This window comes from Aphis gossypii, chromosome X (genome assembly GCF_020184175.1).
Source record: "Aphis gossypii isolate Hap1 chromosome X, ASM2018417v2, whole genome shotgun sequence".
In the NCBI taxonomy this organism is placed as follows: Eukaryota; Metazoa; Arthropoda; class Insecta; order Hemiptera; family Aphididae; genus Aphis; species Aphis gossypii.
In genome coordinates this window covers 39,010,915-39,028,131 of record NC_065533.1, presented here as the reverse complement: position 1 = coordinate 39,028,131, position 17,217 = coordinate 39,010,915, and the positions used below count along the sequence as shown (strand labels likewise).

At 24.8% G+C, this 17,217-nt stretch overlaps 1 protein-coding gene across 1 annotated transcript; it reads left to right on the top strand.

Moving 5' to 3' along the window:
* The first annotated feature begins 9,782 nt into the window (after nt 1-9,782).
* Nucleotides 9,783-16,752, top strand: LOC114129445 (MARVEL domain-containing protein 1-like). Its single transcript, XM_027994180.2, has 5 exons — nt 9,783-10,110; nt 12,153-12,301; nt 13,916-14,089; nt 14,163-14,261; nt 15,485-16,752. The coding sequence occupies exons 2-5, from the start codon at nt 12,170-12,172 to the stop codon at nt 15,617-15,619; spliced, it is 540 nt and encodes a 179-aa protein (XP_027849981.1). The 5' UTR covers nt 9,783-10,110; nt 12,153-12,169; the 3' UTR covers nt 15,620-16,752.
* The last annotated feature ends 465 nt before the right edge of the window (nt 16,753-17,217 follow it).

Here is a 17,217-nt window from a genome sequence, read left to right as displayed (position 1 = left end):
TATCTTACAAATGCACAATATAGTACATTTTACATTTAGAATATTAATAATAGAAATGTTGTTATAGATTCTGAGTGAAGTAATTAGTGTATCATTTTATCATCATGTGTTTTTTTATAAGTAGATTATAACTTATTAGTTGTTACGATAAGTTGTCGACAAAATGATTCGATTTTCAAAAATGAATGTGGTATTGGATACAGTGGCGGATCTAGGGGGGTAATAGGATAAATACTCCCCCCCTTAAGCTTATTATATACACATTTATTACACTGTGACTTGTGAGAAATACGAGTTATAGGTATATTCAGAGTTAATAGTATCATACTACCCCCCCCCCCCATTGATAAATTTCTGGATCCGCCTTTGATTGAATATTCTTTGTACTTTCGAGAGGTCAAACATAAAAATCCCAAAACTTATTTTTATAATTTTAAATTTGGAAAAACTGGATTTTTTATATAAAACCAATTTTTGGAAAATTCGATAACATTTTAACCAAATATTATCGTTTTATATTTACAATAAGATTTTTAAAATATTTCAATTATTTCAAGCTATTTATAAGCATAAGGAATTTTAAATATTTTCTGTTATAAATGTTGATTAAAGATTATTTGCTGAGTAGAAAAGATTGAAAATTTAATACAAAGCTCCTTGTACCTATGTTTATCAATGAAAAAAGGCAAAAATCTATATAGGTATAGATATATACAGATATAGAATATATAGGTAGTTACAATATTTTTTCATACTGTTTAGATTTGTTAAAATGTTGACAAAAATCATAAAAATCGCAAAGATTAATAAATTATTTTGTATGTAGGTAGTTAGAAATTCATAAAAAAATTTGTTTTTATACTTTATAGGTACCTACTACCTACCTAAGTTTTAAAAATCATTTATAGGTTCTTTTTTAATTGTACAACCTATAAGAGAAAAAAATAATTTTACCGGAAAATTAAATTAATTTATGATATTTTATAACTTTTTTATTGTATTTAAAAAAAATAATAACAATGAGTACTTATAAGTTTCTCTAAATGTCTATAATAATATTTTTATTATACGATAAAATTGTTAACTCTTTTTAAATTATTTATAGGTATGAGAAATTATAATTTTTTTATAGTTTTTATTTTTTTATAAATATTAAAAATTATTTTCTGGGTAGAAATGCTTGAAAATATAATACAAGATCCCACAAAAGATATTCATATATCTATAAAAAAAATAAAAATACATAGGCACAAGTTGTTTTTTTACGCATTTGAAGTTACAATGTTGACAAAATCCGTCAAAAATGTAAAAAAATTTCAAGTATTTTGTAGCTAAAAATTCATAAAAACTAATTAATAATAAATAATTAATTAAAATATAAAATGACTTACTGTAACTTCTCTATATAGGTACACAAATCTGTACAATACAATAGTCATAATTCATAATCATAAGAGAAAAGAGTCTTGAACTCTTGAGTCAGTTTTCTTAGAACATATTGTCGCTATTCGCTTTAGCTCAGAAGAAACAAATAGAAAAGAAAGTAAGGGCTCTTCACGCACAACACTTCACTATAATATATACATTCAGTTTTATCTATGATACAATTCAAAAATCTTAAGTTACCATATTAATAATACTATAATAAACATAATTGGTATTAACTAATAAAAAAAGGTGGACAATAATATTGGTTATACCGAACTGCTGTACAGAGGACGTGTTGGATGTGAGGCACTGTAATACATGTGTTAAATACTTAAATTATTATAAATTTTATTTCACGATACCTATGTATTTTAATAATGGTCTTAAAGAAATTTATTTAACTATTAGGACTATTAGGTAACACAATAGTAGGTAGATACGTAAATTTAATTTTTGTAAAAACATTGCGTTAATAAGTACCTATCTATCACTAATATTAAATTATTAGGTAGGTACCTAGGTATAGTCAGATTTTAGATACATATTTATACCATGTTAAGGCGGGTTTCGACTACATACCTACGTGTACGCGTGCATAAAAATACTTTTCTGTGATTGGTTGGTATATTTATATGGTAAGCTTTTGTTATACCAGAAAGTTTATACGTTCTTACCACACGTATAATCACGATAGGTACCATGAAGTTGGATCTGTTTCAACTATTTCCGTGTGTTTAACGGTCGAATTTGAGCGATAGCCGCAGTAACCAATTTTAAAATCTTAAAAATGTGTTATGTTATTATAATATTAAATTATATTGTTTTAAAAGTTAATTAAAGCGTACTTACACTATAGAGTCGAGCCAAATTATAGTAAGTTAATTTACCGCTAAAATTATGCGCTTACCAGTTACCGTATGCTTACTAGAGTATTTTTCACGAAGGACGTGTATGTACAAGCATACATGCGTGCACGTACACCGGACCGGTCCAGTGGAAACCCATCACCTTTATGCCCGTCAAGTTGACGGCGTCAACTATGAACCACGGTAGTTTAGATACTATCGGTACCTATAACCGGGATACGTGCTGGCTAGAAGTGGTTAGGTACTAAATGCCCAAGAATTAGCCAATATAATACAACAATGTTATATTTAATCAATAACAGTTTTATGATGTTATTATTAGTCTTTAAAGTTTAAATTATGTCTTATTTTTATTATTATAGCTAATAACTGTTGAAATTAAACAAGACATTATGTATAAATATTAAATTAGTAGGTATATGTAAAATACCACATAGGTAAGTACTGGCATACTTTAATTAATAGTATAATCACATAATCTCTATACATGTATGTAGTAATAAACGATTATTGATTATTATTAATGTTATTATGTACATTTCTTTTATTATGGAATTAGTGGCATATTATGTGCATATGATACCTATACATACCTGTAAATTATAACACTGAAACCACTCTGAAATAGATGTACTTTAAGTTTTAAATTACTTTCTAAACATTTCTATTAGAGAGTAAAATTTGGTTTACTGATATGAATATTCTTCGTTAGGTTTAATTACTGATCCTATATTAGTTATTTCAATAATTGCTACAATTAGTGATTTGTTCAATTTTTTTTTTACCTAGCATCAACAAGTTTATCGATAGAATGTCTAATTTTCGATGTAGAAATTTTCAATACATCGTTTAAGAGACTATCAGTTAATTACCAAACACATCTGCTTTTTCGATTTTTTGTTAGTGAAAAGTTTGCTCACAGATAAACGTGCTTCCAAACACGGTCAACATTTTTTTAGCAATATTTTGCTAAATTTTGTTTCACAGATACTCGAATAAAACAGAGCTAAGTGATGGTCATCATGAAAAGCGATTTTAAGACATTCGTCACTTTGCAAACTAATAATTTCCATTTGTAAACCACTTTGAATGCAGAAGTGGAAATTTGCCATAGTATTATAAGGGGCTAATATTTAAAAATACTTAATTGCATATCAAAGCTGCTTTCTTCACTTGTAAACATAGGTAATATAATATTACCCTAAACACTGGGTATGAAAAACCAAAGTGTGATTTATTTTAAACATTTAAACATACTATAGGTGTTACACATTTACTAGCACAAATACTTAAATTTTAACTTTACTTATATAAGAAAGATAATATTAATTATACAAATTATAAAGAAAAACAAAATTATTAAATATTAATATTTATTGTAACTACCTTGTTATACCTAAGTATTATACTAAAATATTTATTTTAAAATAATATTCCTACCTATTATTTTATTTTTGGAAATTAATCCAGTGTGTGTTTTTAGTTTTTTATTATTCTTATTGCTGAAAAACTACATTCACATGTAGTCATGTAGACGAATTTATGGGGAGAGTGAGTGCAACTTGCATAAGCTATAAAAGCTTATAGATGTTTGGATATATATCTAGTCAAATCTTCTAAACTAATATTGCTTTTGTCAATTAAAAAATGGTATGTAATTTTAGTTTTTCATAGCACACATTTGTGATTGAACAGTTGCTTTTTATACTCGATAGCTTATAGTTACTACTTTCTTAGACAATAAACAATGATCTTTAATAAAGTAATAATAGCATCATAAGAATAACTTGAAATATATAGAATAAATCAATTACAACCAAATATTCAAGGGAGCTAATTTCCTTGTTTGTATGTTTTGAGGTTAGGCCTCCTAAGCCCTCTCAAGCCTACCCAATTTTCACCTATGCTCAGTGTCAGGTTTTTTGTTAAAATTTCAGCACCTACATAACTATTAGTCGTACAGTTGACTCATTACGTGTATTTTGAAATTTGCAAATATTTTTCTGGCTACTATTAGAGACGTTTAAAAATGTTTTATTTTGTTTTTTAGCATTATTTCCGGAGCAAAAGCCACCTCCAACGCGAACCGACACTTTAAGGTTGACGTGTTTAGAATTCGGTGACTCGAGAATTTCGGATCGGTACGATACGTCCTGTTTGGACTGTTCGGAGGGTGATATCACATTTGGGTCGGACAACTAAAACGATCGCACGAACATGTTACACGCAACGCTGCTTCGCATGATTCAAAATACCTACGAATGATGACCACGCAACGGTACTATTCCAAAAAATGGATTTCAGTACAAATGTTCGAAAAATAAACAAAATTTAACCGTTAAAAAATGTTATTATAATCTGATTTTGGGAACGTGTTACGGCGTATATTTGCAAATAACACTATATTGGTGTACTGCGTTGTACGTAAATACCACATTTAGAATATATTTTAGATAATGCTAATCATTTTTGTCATTGTCGAAATTTGTCAACGTTCTTGTAGAATGAACACAATTTTAAAAATACATAGAAATGGCATAAATTTAATACAAAAAAATTAAAAAATATAATTTATGATCATCAAAAAAACCAAAAACTTTTACTGACATGGCATATGACATTATATAATATTATAATAAATCACAAACTAAAATAAATATTCATAAGAATTTTTTTGGTACACGATAATAATTCCTTCATTAATTCTAGGTATTTAATTTGTGAAATAAATGTTTTCAAAACATTAAACCCCTTCCAGGAGCGGCTCTAGAACTTTGTTAGGGGAGGGGGGCTTTAAGTCTTAATATTCATAATAATACCATAATATATCATAATTTAATATACTTATGCTTTTAAAACTTTAAATGTTTACAATCATACCTGTGACAGTGTGACTAACTATACGTGTGAACGCGTTTTTTTTCAAATTAACCATAGTAAAAAACAAATTACGCAGTACAATGGTCAATGAGTCAAGAATGTTTGGAGTCATTATTACTGCTTTTCATAAAACAAGAATTGGTATCGAAGGTAGATTTAAATGCAGTAATAGATCAAATAGATGAATTCAATAATATGGGTAACATGTCTTAGAATAGTAAGTACACAAAATATTTTTATGATTTCTAGTTATGTAATTTATGATTATATTTGTTACCTATACTTTATTTTAATTTACTAGTCCTTACTTTTTTTCTTTTATTACTTAAACAATCATGTTTAGTATAAAGTATTTAAAATAAAATACTTAAAATTATATTATATTGTTTGTAGCAATTATTGTTATTATGTACTATTATTATTATATTAAGCTATCTATCACCTATATGTAAGAAAATATAATATATGTGTTAATATTAAATATGTATATAAAATTTATTTTTTTTATGTTCATAAAATGGTTGATTAGAGGGCCGATGATAAAATATGACGAGGTTGGGCAAGTAAACTAATTATTTTAATTTTTAACTCGTTAAGTTAAGTTAAATTTAAAGTTAAAAGTTACTTTTTTACTTATTTAACTAGGTAGTTAAAAATTTATAGTTAGTTTGAAAAAAATCTAACTTAACTTCAATTTTTTAACTCGTTAATGCCCAACCTTAAAATATGGGTACTACCTGCTTTTAAAGTCTATGTAAGCCTATGCCTATGACACTATAAGTATCTAATAAAATATATTGCGAAATTGATGAAAAGAGATGGTTGAGACGAGACGTCATCGATCCGTACCGTATTATGTTGTGACCGTTGTGTTTTAGATCTAAAAATAGATACCCATACCATAATATTGTGTAGTCGTGTAGACAAATAACATTGGTTGATAATATCAAGTGACGACAATTATTGATGTTTATTACTAGTATTTTTTTTATTTGCCCATTAATTTTCAAACTGAATATTTCTAAACTAGATGGTGATGATCCTACTGTTTGTAACAATGTGGCTTATAGGTACATAATCATTATATATTCTTTTAAATTACCTATATAATATAATAGGTAGTATAATACATTTAATTTGTTTCTATTATTTCCTGTGCAACATGTCGCGGGTCACCATTGCTATTTATATTATTTTGTGAACATGTAAATCCTACAATAATTAAAATAATTTTGAAAAATATTATCGTACTAAATGGTGTAATGTATGAAATAACAAATGAATTATGTTATTGTCAAAAAGATTTTTTTAAATCTCCATAGGTACTTACCTATAAGTTATAACCTATGTTATACATTTTTTAAAAATGCTCTCCTTACTCTACATTTATTAACTATGAAGTACCTATTGGCTACTAGTTACTACCCATGGGTAGTGGGTACAATTTTATTTATTGCCAGACACCAATTGAATAAGTTTTTTAAACATGTACTATTATTGTCTTAGCTTTGTTGATTATTTTTGTTCTCGTCATTGGTCTTATTATGATGAAATAAATACCATTGTCTTTACTAATACACAAACAACTAACTTGAACTAGTAGAGATTCCTAGTCTAAAATTGTATTAATATAATTAATATACAACTAATTTTTATATACTAATAAATATAATGTACCTATACGGCTATACAGAACTCAAAAGTATGTTGATTTTAGTTTTGTTAATATAAACAAAATAAATATTCAACAAAGAAAATAGATTAGGTATATAAAAACATTTCAAAGGCGACAAAACTTGAGTTTTGCTTTGGTGTGTTTAAATGCTTTAGCCGGTACTGGATACACAGTAAATACGAAATACAATACTGCGATAACGTCAATAATATAAATAAGGCAGCAGACTTGTAGTTTGTACTACAGATAATTTCTTGGTTTTCAATAATTCCTTTGTTTGTTAAACTTATAAGTTATAATACCTACTATAGACTATAGTGTGTTTAATGTTTATAGTTAAATAATTTTTTTTAATCGAGACTTTTTTTAAAGGTTTAAATCTCCTAAATGCTAGGCTGCTATATTTACATCACTAAGCACACCATAATTTTTAGACGTAAACGTTGTTGTAAGTACTACACTACCACTAGACGAATTATTTGAAGGGGCCTTGACATTTTATGATTAAACTCAGTTTTTATGTATAATTTTAGATTGCTTATTATAAAATAGGTATACATTTAAATTTTAAATGTTTTAAAGACGTTATAGATACCCAAACATTAAACAATAACTTTAATTAACACAAAAACATCAACAGAATATAGTATAAATTGTCGTAGCTACTTATACAATAGAAATTACTAATTATAAGTATAAACACTATAAACGGCAAGTAATATTATAAATTATAATATAACATACTTATGCCTGTATGTAGTTCAAGCCATAATATATTTTATAAATTATAAATATCATATTATTACCTATGTATGTAAGTACCTTTAATATATATTTTACTATTTTAGCATGTATCTAAGTGCTAAGTGGCTAAGTCACTAATCTAAGTAGAGCCTAAGAAATAAGAATCAAATTGTGCTATAAAGCAATTTATTTTATTTTGTTATTGTCACTGTAGTCTGGTGCAGTCTCGCTGCTGTTGTTTAAGTAAAGTACCAACAAAAGTACCAATAGTAGTCTTTATACCTATTTAACAGGTGGATATTACTCGTTATTTGTAAATTTGTAATGGGCATGTACTATGTACTCTAATGCCCTCTAATATTACGCCACCGTGTACTACATTGACTAGTAACTACATAAAGTGGCCTCTCTCACTTGAGCTATACTAAGATGTTAGATACTTCCACCGCCGCTGCCGCTGTGTATAATTTGTAGCCCGTAGGTGTATTATAATTTATTGCAAATTGTTAATTGCGCCCACAGTGAATAAGTATAAAGATTAAGTAAAAGTAGTATAATAAATTTCGCCCAGTATTTTTCGGTTTCTATCTAAAATGGGTATAGTACTATAGTGCATTACGTCCGCCGTCCGATACTCTAATATTAATTGTTATGTATACATTTCTATGTAGTAAAATGTGCTCATATAGCATCTAAGTGACCTTATTCATCAATATCTATTTTAATCACTATTGCAGTGTACATTTATTGGTGTAAAAATCGAACGTTTATTGTTTTAATCGTTGTATGCTTATGACTTATGAGTTATGATATTGAAATTCAACGACTACGTATATTACGAATTCTAATATTTTAATACGATTTCTTCGCACCATACGAGCTACAACATTGACAATTTGATATAGGAATTGCATTTAGCCAGAAAGAAAATGAAATTACCTATAGTCTACGAAAATAATAAATTTTCAAAATTAAAATGCGAATTGTCTTTAGCTAGATGAAACAAAGTATAGTGTAAAAAAGAGTAAAGCATTTTTGAAAACGGTGATAGAAATCAATAGTATTACAGAAAAAAATTTAAATCATAACATTACGAAATTGATTTTCAAAAATGACAACGAGGACAGGTTAGGTTATTATTAAATAGTTGCCTCCTCGAGATGTTTTCCGGGTAATGTATATTGCTAAATGACTTTCATAAAAATAATATTTCTATTGGGCGTAATTTACGTTTGTCCGTTATTTTATTTATATTGTATATTATAATGTAATACTCAAATTTGTTTACTATTTTCTTAGTTTACCAATCCATATTAGATTATATCTTGTATGAAATATTAAGTATTAGTACATTAAATCATAGGGTTTTCAAAATAGGTAAACGTTAGTGGTAACACCTAAATAGGTATTAGGTAGTAAATAGGTACGTGTCTTTTACGCACCAATAAATAATAGATTAAATATTGTATACACTTTTGTCTTTTTCTAATATTTAATCTATGCCCTATGGACTATGGTACCTAACTATTTACTCAATGTATAATGGCAATTGGTAATAGATTGATATTAAAAATTAAATTCTAAATTTGGCGTATAAAAGTTATTAGGTATCTACCTATGATAGTTTTATGTACACATGAAGTCATGAAATGTATCGGGATTTCTAGGTTCCTATATACTTATATAGGTAGGTACTGCTTATAAGCAGTAAAGCATCCGTCAAATTAGTTATTTTACTTTAAAATAATTATAAAATTGTAAGTGTCTTCATTGTTTAAGGGCACCATGATATGTATAATATATGACTCCAGACTCCAAAAAACCGTTGCAAACGCAAGAGAGTGTTCTCAAGTTATGAGAATAGGCTGAACTATGACTCGGACAGTTGGACTTGTTAGCTGAAGTTACATAAGGTTAGGTGAACACAATACACAAATTTGTTGTGTCGCGCGTGGGTCGGACTGTAGTTGGCGAGAGAAAACACAAAATATTGTGTACAGGCATCCTTATAATATTATTATGGGTGTTGCGTTCGTTTATTAATTAGCGTGGTGACGAGTAGTCGGGGTGGGGAGGATTTGAAGCACTCCCACCATTGCGGGAGCGTTGGCCCGCGAACGGAAGTCGAATACCGCCTGCACTCGCCCCGGCCGACGGTGAGTTTTAACGTCCGAGTTCGACAGATACTCAGCGGTTCGTCGAGCGTTATCGGGAATCCTCGCCAGTCGCCACACTGCCACAGTGATACTATAATAGTACCTTTATGTATATATATATATTTTTTTTATTGTAATATCATATTATCATTATTCTTGACGTAAAACCGTGTAGGCGTGTGTCGTGTGTGTGTGTATGTAGATAATACCTGTAACAATACATTACTAATTGATACGTCAATTGTTTGTCACCTAACCATCACAGGACCTGTAGGATTTTGATTTTCTACATTATTGTTTACCTTCTTCTCCGCCGCGTTCGGTTTCCATCGCAAATATTGTGGTTTTCGTCCTACACCGCGTAAGTATACTATCTATCTTATACTCTGTGTGCGTGTATACGTCGAGTATTATTACAAACGTATCTGTTATGTGCCTTGTCCTTTTGCCAATTACCAAATTCAGTCATATTGTGACACATCGCATATTATGATTCATTTGATAGGGCAGTATATATTTGATACCTACTTGTTGCTTGTAACAGGTATTTCTTTTGTAAACTGTATAAAAAAGTTAAGAATTTGTTGTCGTTGTGATTGTGGTAAAATCTATTTAATTGTAAATTTATACAAATTCTATACTTGACATATATTTTATAAATACAAATCCAAAAGTTATGTACGATGTACCATTGTTTGATATTATGTTTAAAATTTGAGCAAGGCCGATAGTTTATAAGTCTGAATGAATAAATGGGTGATAATACTGTGTAGATTAATTTTTTTTTTTTTTTTGTTGATAAACTAAGTATAATGTTTGATAATTGCACGTAAATAATTTAAATAGATAGATAGAAACTACTCTTATCTTTGTATTAATTTTTTAATAATCTTAGAATACCTAGTAAAATGTGATAAAACTTCAGTAAGTTCTTTTTAAAATTGAATTACAAATCAAAATTGTACTCTCTATTTCAAATAGAAAATTATTTCTTGATTATAACAAGGTACAAACGGTTTTAATAGAATAGGTATCATCTCTTTATTTTTATTTTGGTGACTTAAAATCTATTCATGTTGAAAAATGTCAATTTTTAAAGTATAGGTATTGATATAATAGCATGTATTAATAAAAATTCAACAGAAAATTTGTGTAAAGGGAAAGAGTAAATTTTGTTGATATTGTAACAAATGTTGTAAAAAAACAGTTTTTTAGTTGTAATTGTTTAATCTTGTCAGTATCACTTGAGAAGATAATATAGAAAATATAATTTTTTTTCAAAATATTTTATATTTCTAAGCATGATTTTACTTCAATAATTATTTCATTAAGAATTGCATTAAAGCTTAAATAAAAATATCGTTCCCAGCATGCAAAATATGTCCAAGTAAAATTTTCCATAGTTTTATTTTTTAATTTGTGTAGCTTAAATTTGAAAATATAAAATTTTTTACTTTGATCACTTCTTACGTGACATTTGATATTTAATATTTTTTTTCTTTTTTTTTTTCTTTAAGTATTAATAAAATTTATGCTCAACTAAAAAGTTGGAAAATTTAATAAAAAGTCCATCATAAGTTATTATTATAGTCATAAAAAAATATTAAAGACACATTGTTTGGTAAAAATGTCAAGTATATATTGTTATTTGTTTTTGAATTATAATAGAAAACAAAAATTAGTAATTTTTAGTAAGGCCCATTATTCTTCAGAACTATAAAATTATGATAATTAGACACTGTTTAGAATAATTAGGTACTATTAAAACTAGTGTTTTATGTGAAAATTTTAGTATTTATTTAATGAATATTACCATGGTATTATTACTTAATGACTTAGATATCATAAGAAATCACACAATCAAAGAAATGTTCATTTTTTATTTACCAATATCAACTAATATATTTTATTTTATTTTTTCTATTTTTTTCCTGTACTTATTAAAATGTATAGATTTTAAGTAACTATAACATAACAATAAAAATATTAATTATATAAATAATAGCATATATTTTATATTTATATATTAAAATAACCATTCACCTTTATTTAGCTTAAATTTAAGATTTATTTATTCCTCTCCTCCCACAAAATATAGGTGTCCAGGCATATATGTGTAGCAAGTATTATACAAAGTTGGCTATGATATAGTTTTGACAATTTATATAATTCATTCCTAGGCAGGGTTTAATTGTTAACAATTCCTAATAATAACAATACATTATAGTCAGTGACTAACAACTGAAAGCATTTTAGAATTTATGCATTTCCTAGGAATTATTATCTTTACCAAATTACCAAAATATATTGTGTAAAACATTTACTTTGAATTCTAAAGAATTTTATTTAGATATTGACTGTTTAATATAAGAATAATTTTAGAATTGCATTTATAAATTATAGGATTTGAATAATTTAAGATGGCTGATCCAGGATTTCCAAGTCAACATACTACAACTACTACTGTCACTAATACTGAAATTATCTCAAACCTTAGATATGATAACGCATACTTATACACATTAGAAGGAAAATTGAAAATTGCCCAAATTGTAAGTATTTAAAAATAAATGCCAATAATTAAAAACTAAGTATATATTTTACAGCTTTATAGCTAACTATAATGTAGAAATGTATAGTTTGTATTGATATAACTATTATAACTCAGTAATTAATAATAGTAATTAATGTGGTTTATCATTGGTTTTGTGATTTTAATGTTTTAAAACAAATATACTTTTTATAAATTTGAATTTGTATGGTTATAAAAAAAAAAAATGCCTAAATTAATTAATAAATTTATAAAAATATATTAATTATGTATTAACGTTATTTCTTATTAATCCATAAAGATGAAGTTTTTATGATGAAGGGACATTAAATTAGAAATTATTTTAAGGTTAAAAATGCTATTCGGAGCAAATAACAGTAATAAATATTCCGCAAAAGATTGTGTTCATGTTATTCAAAAAAATCTTCAAATATCGAGTTATTTGTTAGATATATATATTAAATTATAACTAACATTCTTGAATTTTTCTTGAAACTTATTTTCAAGCAAAGAAGATGCGCTCTTATATCACATTTTTGTTTTGCAATATACTATAATCATTTATTACACTTAATCTGTTTGTATATAAAAATAAAGTAAGTTAAGACCTACTTAAAACTCAACATTTTAAAATGATCATAACTTACTTAAAATAATAATATCAATAAAATGATACATAGGGCCCTAGATAATAATCTTACCTTTAAATCTTATAATAGGTAAATTAACTCTAATATCAAAACTAACAGCAAACTTTTGAAAAATTTGCTATGTTGTACATGTGTAAGACGGAGACAACACATGCGAGTACAACGTCTTCTTAAGGTGTATTTTTTTTTCAATAATAAATATTACCTTTATAATTTCATTATGCAATCAAAATAAGTCAAAAACCTACACCCATGATTCATAATGAATTAAAAGAAAAATAGGGTGAATGCATTAACTAGGAAAATTTTTAGTTTCTAAAATAGTTACCTAGTAAATTTTCTTAGGAATTTAATAATAATATTGTAAAATTTTATTTTATTTTAATGAAATAAAAAATAAAAATTATAATAATACTTTTTTATGTTGTAAAACAAATCTATTTATTTTATACTTAATTATACATGTATATATGTTCCTTATTTTCTACAGTAAAATATTTTTATTCAAATTTTGTTTAAAATTACTTTTGAAGAATTAAAATAAAATATATTATATAGATTGATTTTATTATGTACCTATACAATTGACAAATAATTGATAAATATGTAACTAATATAAAATATTGTAATTGTATCCAATTAAATTAAGAATAATTTTATCATGAAATAAATGCATTTTAAATAATATTAAAATGCTAAGTATTTTATTAAAAAAATATTCCATGTACTATATTTGTAAATTTGAGTTTAGAAAATCAACCTTGTGTTGTTAGATTTGGTATTAGAGTGAATTGACCTATTGTCCAATTTAAAGTTAATTATCACTGATAATCTTAAGTTTAATATCCACTTTGAATTTAAATATTTCATATCATAAGAAAACAAGGTTAAAAGTATTATAAACAATATTGAATGATATCCGATGACTTAAAATTGTTAACTAATACAATTATATTTAACTTTAGGTGTTTGTTTTATTGAGTCTTATAGCAGTTTCATTCTCTACATACAGTATGTGGTATCAAAATAGTGCTGTTACCTCAATATCTATGTTTGGATTTTGGTTTTCTTTATTTATGTTGGTGTTCTATATATTTCACGTGGTCGAATGTTTTTATAAAATACCATGGCTTAAAATAGTAAGTATTGTTAAACTGAGAATGCACACTATATTATTAATTATTATTTAATATGTGAACAATTCAATTTTAGGAGATGATTTTTGATGTTTGTTGGCCAATACTTTACCTTTTATCAGCATCCTCTGCAGCAGCTTATACTGGATTACATTTTAGCTACATGATAAGTTTGGTATGTAATTATTATAAGTTAACTATAGAATTATTCATTCACACAATTTTTGTAAGAACCATAATTTTAGTTTATCTAATGAGTTTATAATTTAATTTGCTATTTTTAAAATTGTATTCATTAGTTATGGAATTTTTTTTTAGATTTTCAATTTGGGCTGAATATTATTTTATGCATCTGTTGTAAAAATAAAAACAATATTAATAATCGCTTGATATTATAACATTAAATAAATAATTTAAATTATCTTATAAAACATTACAGTTATAAATTACTAACTTTTGTATACGCATACATTTTGACATTTTTAATTTTTATTAGCCAATAATTATGTTTTTTAAAAAATGTGATGAAGTTCTTTTTTAAGAAAGATATATTATACCTTCAATTATTGTTTAAAAATGGTTTTTGTTAAAAATTCAGATAACAATATTGTTCTTAAGTATTTATATTTCAATATTTTGACTTCAATTATTTTTTTAAATAATAAAAATATTTTAATACTAATTTAGGTAGATAAATTAATGATAACATTTTCTTTACTTAACTATCTTTTAAAAATGTTTTTTTTCTAATAAAGCAACAAAGAAAAGTTAGATACACAAAAGTAAAGAATAAACTATTTAGGTAATTATTAAAACGGTTGTATTCATAATGTATAAAACTATAATTAGTGTAAAACAATTTGGTTCTTTTTTGTTATTAAACTTGTGTTCTTTAAATGATAAAATATATTTTTTCATCAAAATCATCTTATGGCTTTAAATATTTTGTTTTAAAATACCTTAAAACTAAAAGTCTTAAATTTAACATTTTTAATTTTATAATTGCATTAATTCATTGAATTAGTTTATGTCCTTAAACATGGGGTTTCTAAATATTCAATCAAATAATTAAATTTGCATTAATCATGAAAAATATGTATTTTAATTTTAATGAAATTTGTTATAAATTAATAATATTCTGTATAATTTCCTATATAAAATAAAGTACACAATTCACATAATAATTTTCATACATTTTATTGTGTGAATTCATCCTAATAACATTACTTATAAATATGAATTATATTTATAACATTATTTTATAATTATTTAACAATCTATTAACCCTGCTCTCTTAATTATTCTTTAAATTTTTATCATTAAACATAAATTATTGAGGAAGCTCTATTAATTTATGATAATTCTAAAATAGTACTAAAATATATTTTTTAATTATAGTTATTTGGATTTGCTGCAATGTTTGCATATGGATATGATGCTTTATTGAAATATCAAGCAGTACAACGTGGAGAAATTGCACAAGGAAATATAGTAGTTCATAAACAAACAACCACATCAACAGCAGCATACTGATTTAATTTAATAGTTTTATTTTTACTAATATTTACAGTTCATCACTATTTACCATATTTTATTACTAACATTAATATATAATAATACTTTTTAATCAAACATCACAATCATTTTTGTTTTAAATTAATTTAATATATTTTAATATTTATACTAATATTTATATATTTTTTGATGACATTTTATAGCTATTTTTTTATTATTATTCCTATGGCACTGTAAAATATTATATATATTTTTTTTTTTTTAAAGAGTAATAGAGCTGATTATTTGGTATATAGTATCTTCATTATTGATTTATTAAATAATATAATCTATTATTAAATTAACCATAAAAGATATATTACAAACATTTCACTTTTGTTTGTTTTTTTTTTTTATATAATAACTCATAAAAAATTATCTTATTGTGTAACCATACAGTAAACAAGTACTACTTAAATAATTATAAATCTTTAAATAATGAAGAATTACATAATATCTTATGTAAATATAACAGTCTTACTTATTACAAATACATTTTATAGTCAGTATAGTAAATACATATAAAATCATTATGTTTTATTTAAATATCTTAATTTTGATAAAAGATTGGATACATTCTACATAGTTTTGTTAAAAAAATAATCAAACTTTTTTTATTAGAATAATAGATTTTAGTCTGAATAATAAATATCCAATAGCCATAGAACCCAATATTATACTTTTTTTTTTTTATATAAAAAGAAAAATTAAATTAATAATGTATAAAAGTTAAGTATATATTACCTTTATAAATTTGATTATTTTATACCAAATTATCAGCTTAATTGATCATTTGTTAATTCTTAAATTAAGACATTTTATTATTATTATATTTTGTTTAAAATTGTTTGTTTGTTTTACTTTTTTTGTTATTAAATCTTAATGTATAAATGATTTAAACTATTACCATAATAAAAATTATATAAAATCATTGTTACTTATTCAAAAATTGATATTAAGTTTTACAATAAATATTTTATAATATATTTTTTATATTTAATAGTTATGAATTGTAAATTATTATATTATTTTTATGAAAACGTTCTTTTTTTATGTTGGGCAATTTTATTTGTTTTTTTTTTTAATACAATTTCATATTTTTCTGTTATCAATTTTGTGTGTTCTTGCAAAGAAACCAACTATTACCAAAGAATGTCTTAAAAATAATTCTCTCCTAGTCATATTAAAATCTAGATGTCTTAATTTTATTATATTTAATTTTAACTGTTTAAGCAATGCACATATTGCTTATAGTTATGTTTGTATTGTAAAATTAATATGAGCTTAATACATTATAACTCTAAACTTACTATTGGTAAATGTTTTACATTCTACAGAATGATTAAATTGGTTAATAATTATCCAAGTAATGTAATATGTGATAAAAATTCTAAATGTTCAAATCTGGTCATTTTTTTATTATTATTATTGTAATAAAAATATATATTTAAAGAATTTCAACGTTTATTTTTAAAAGTTACTGATATATATTTTGTTTAAAATGTCATTGAACTAAGAAATCTATATTATTTTAATTAATTATTTCTTAACTGTTTACCTATTTATACATAAATTGA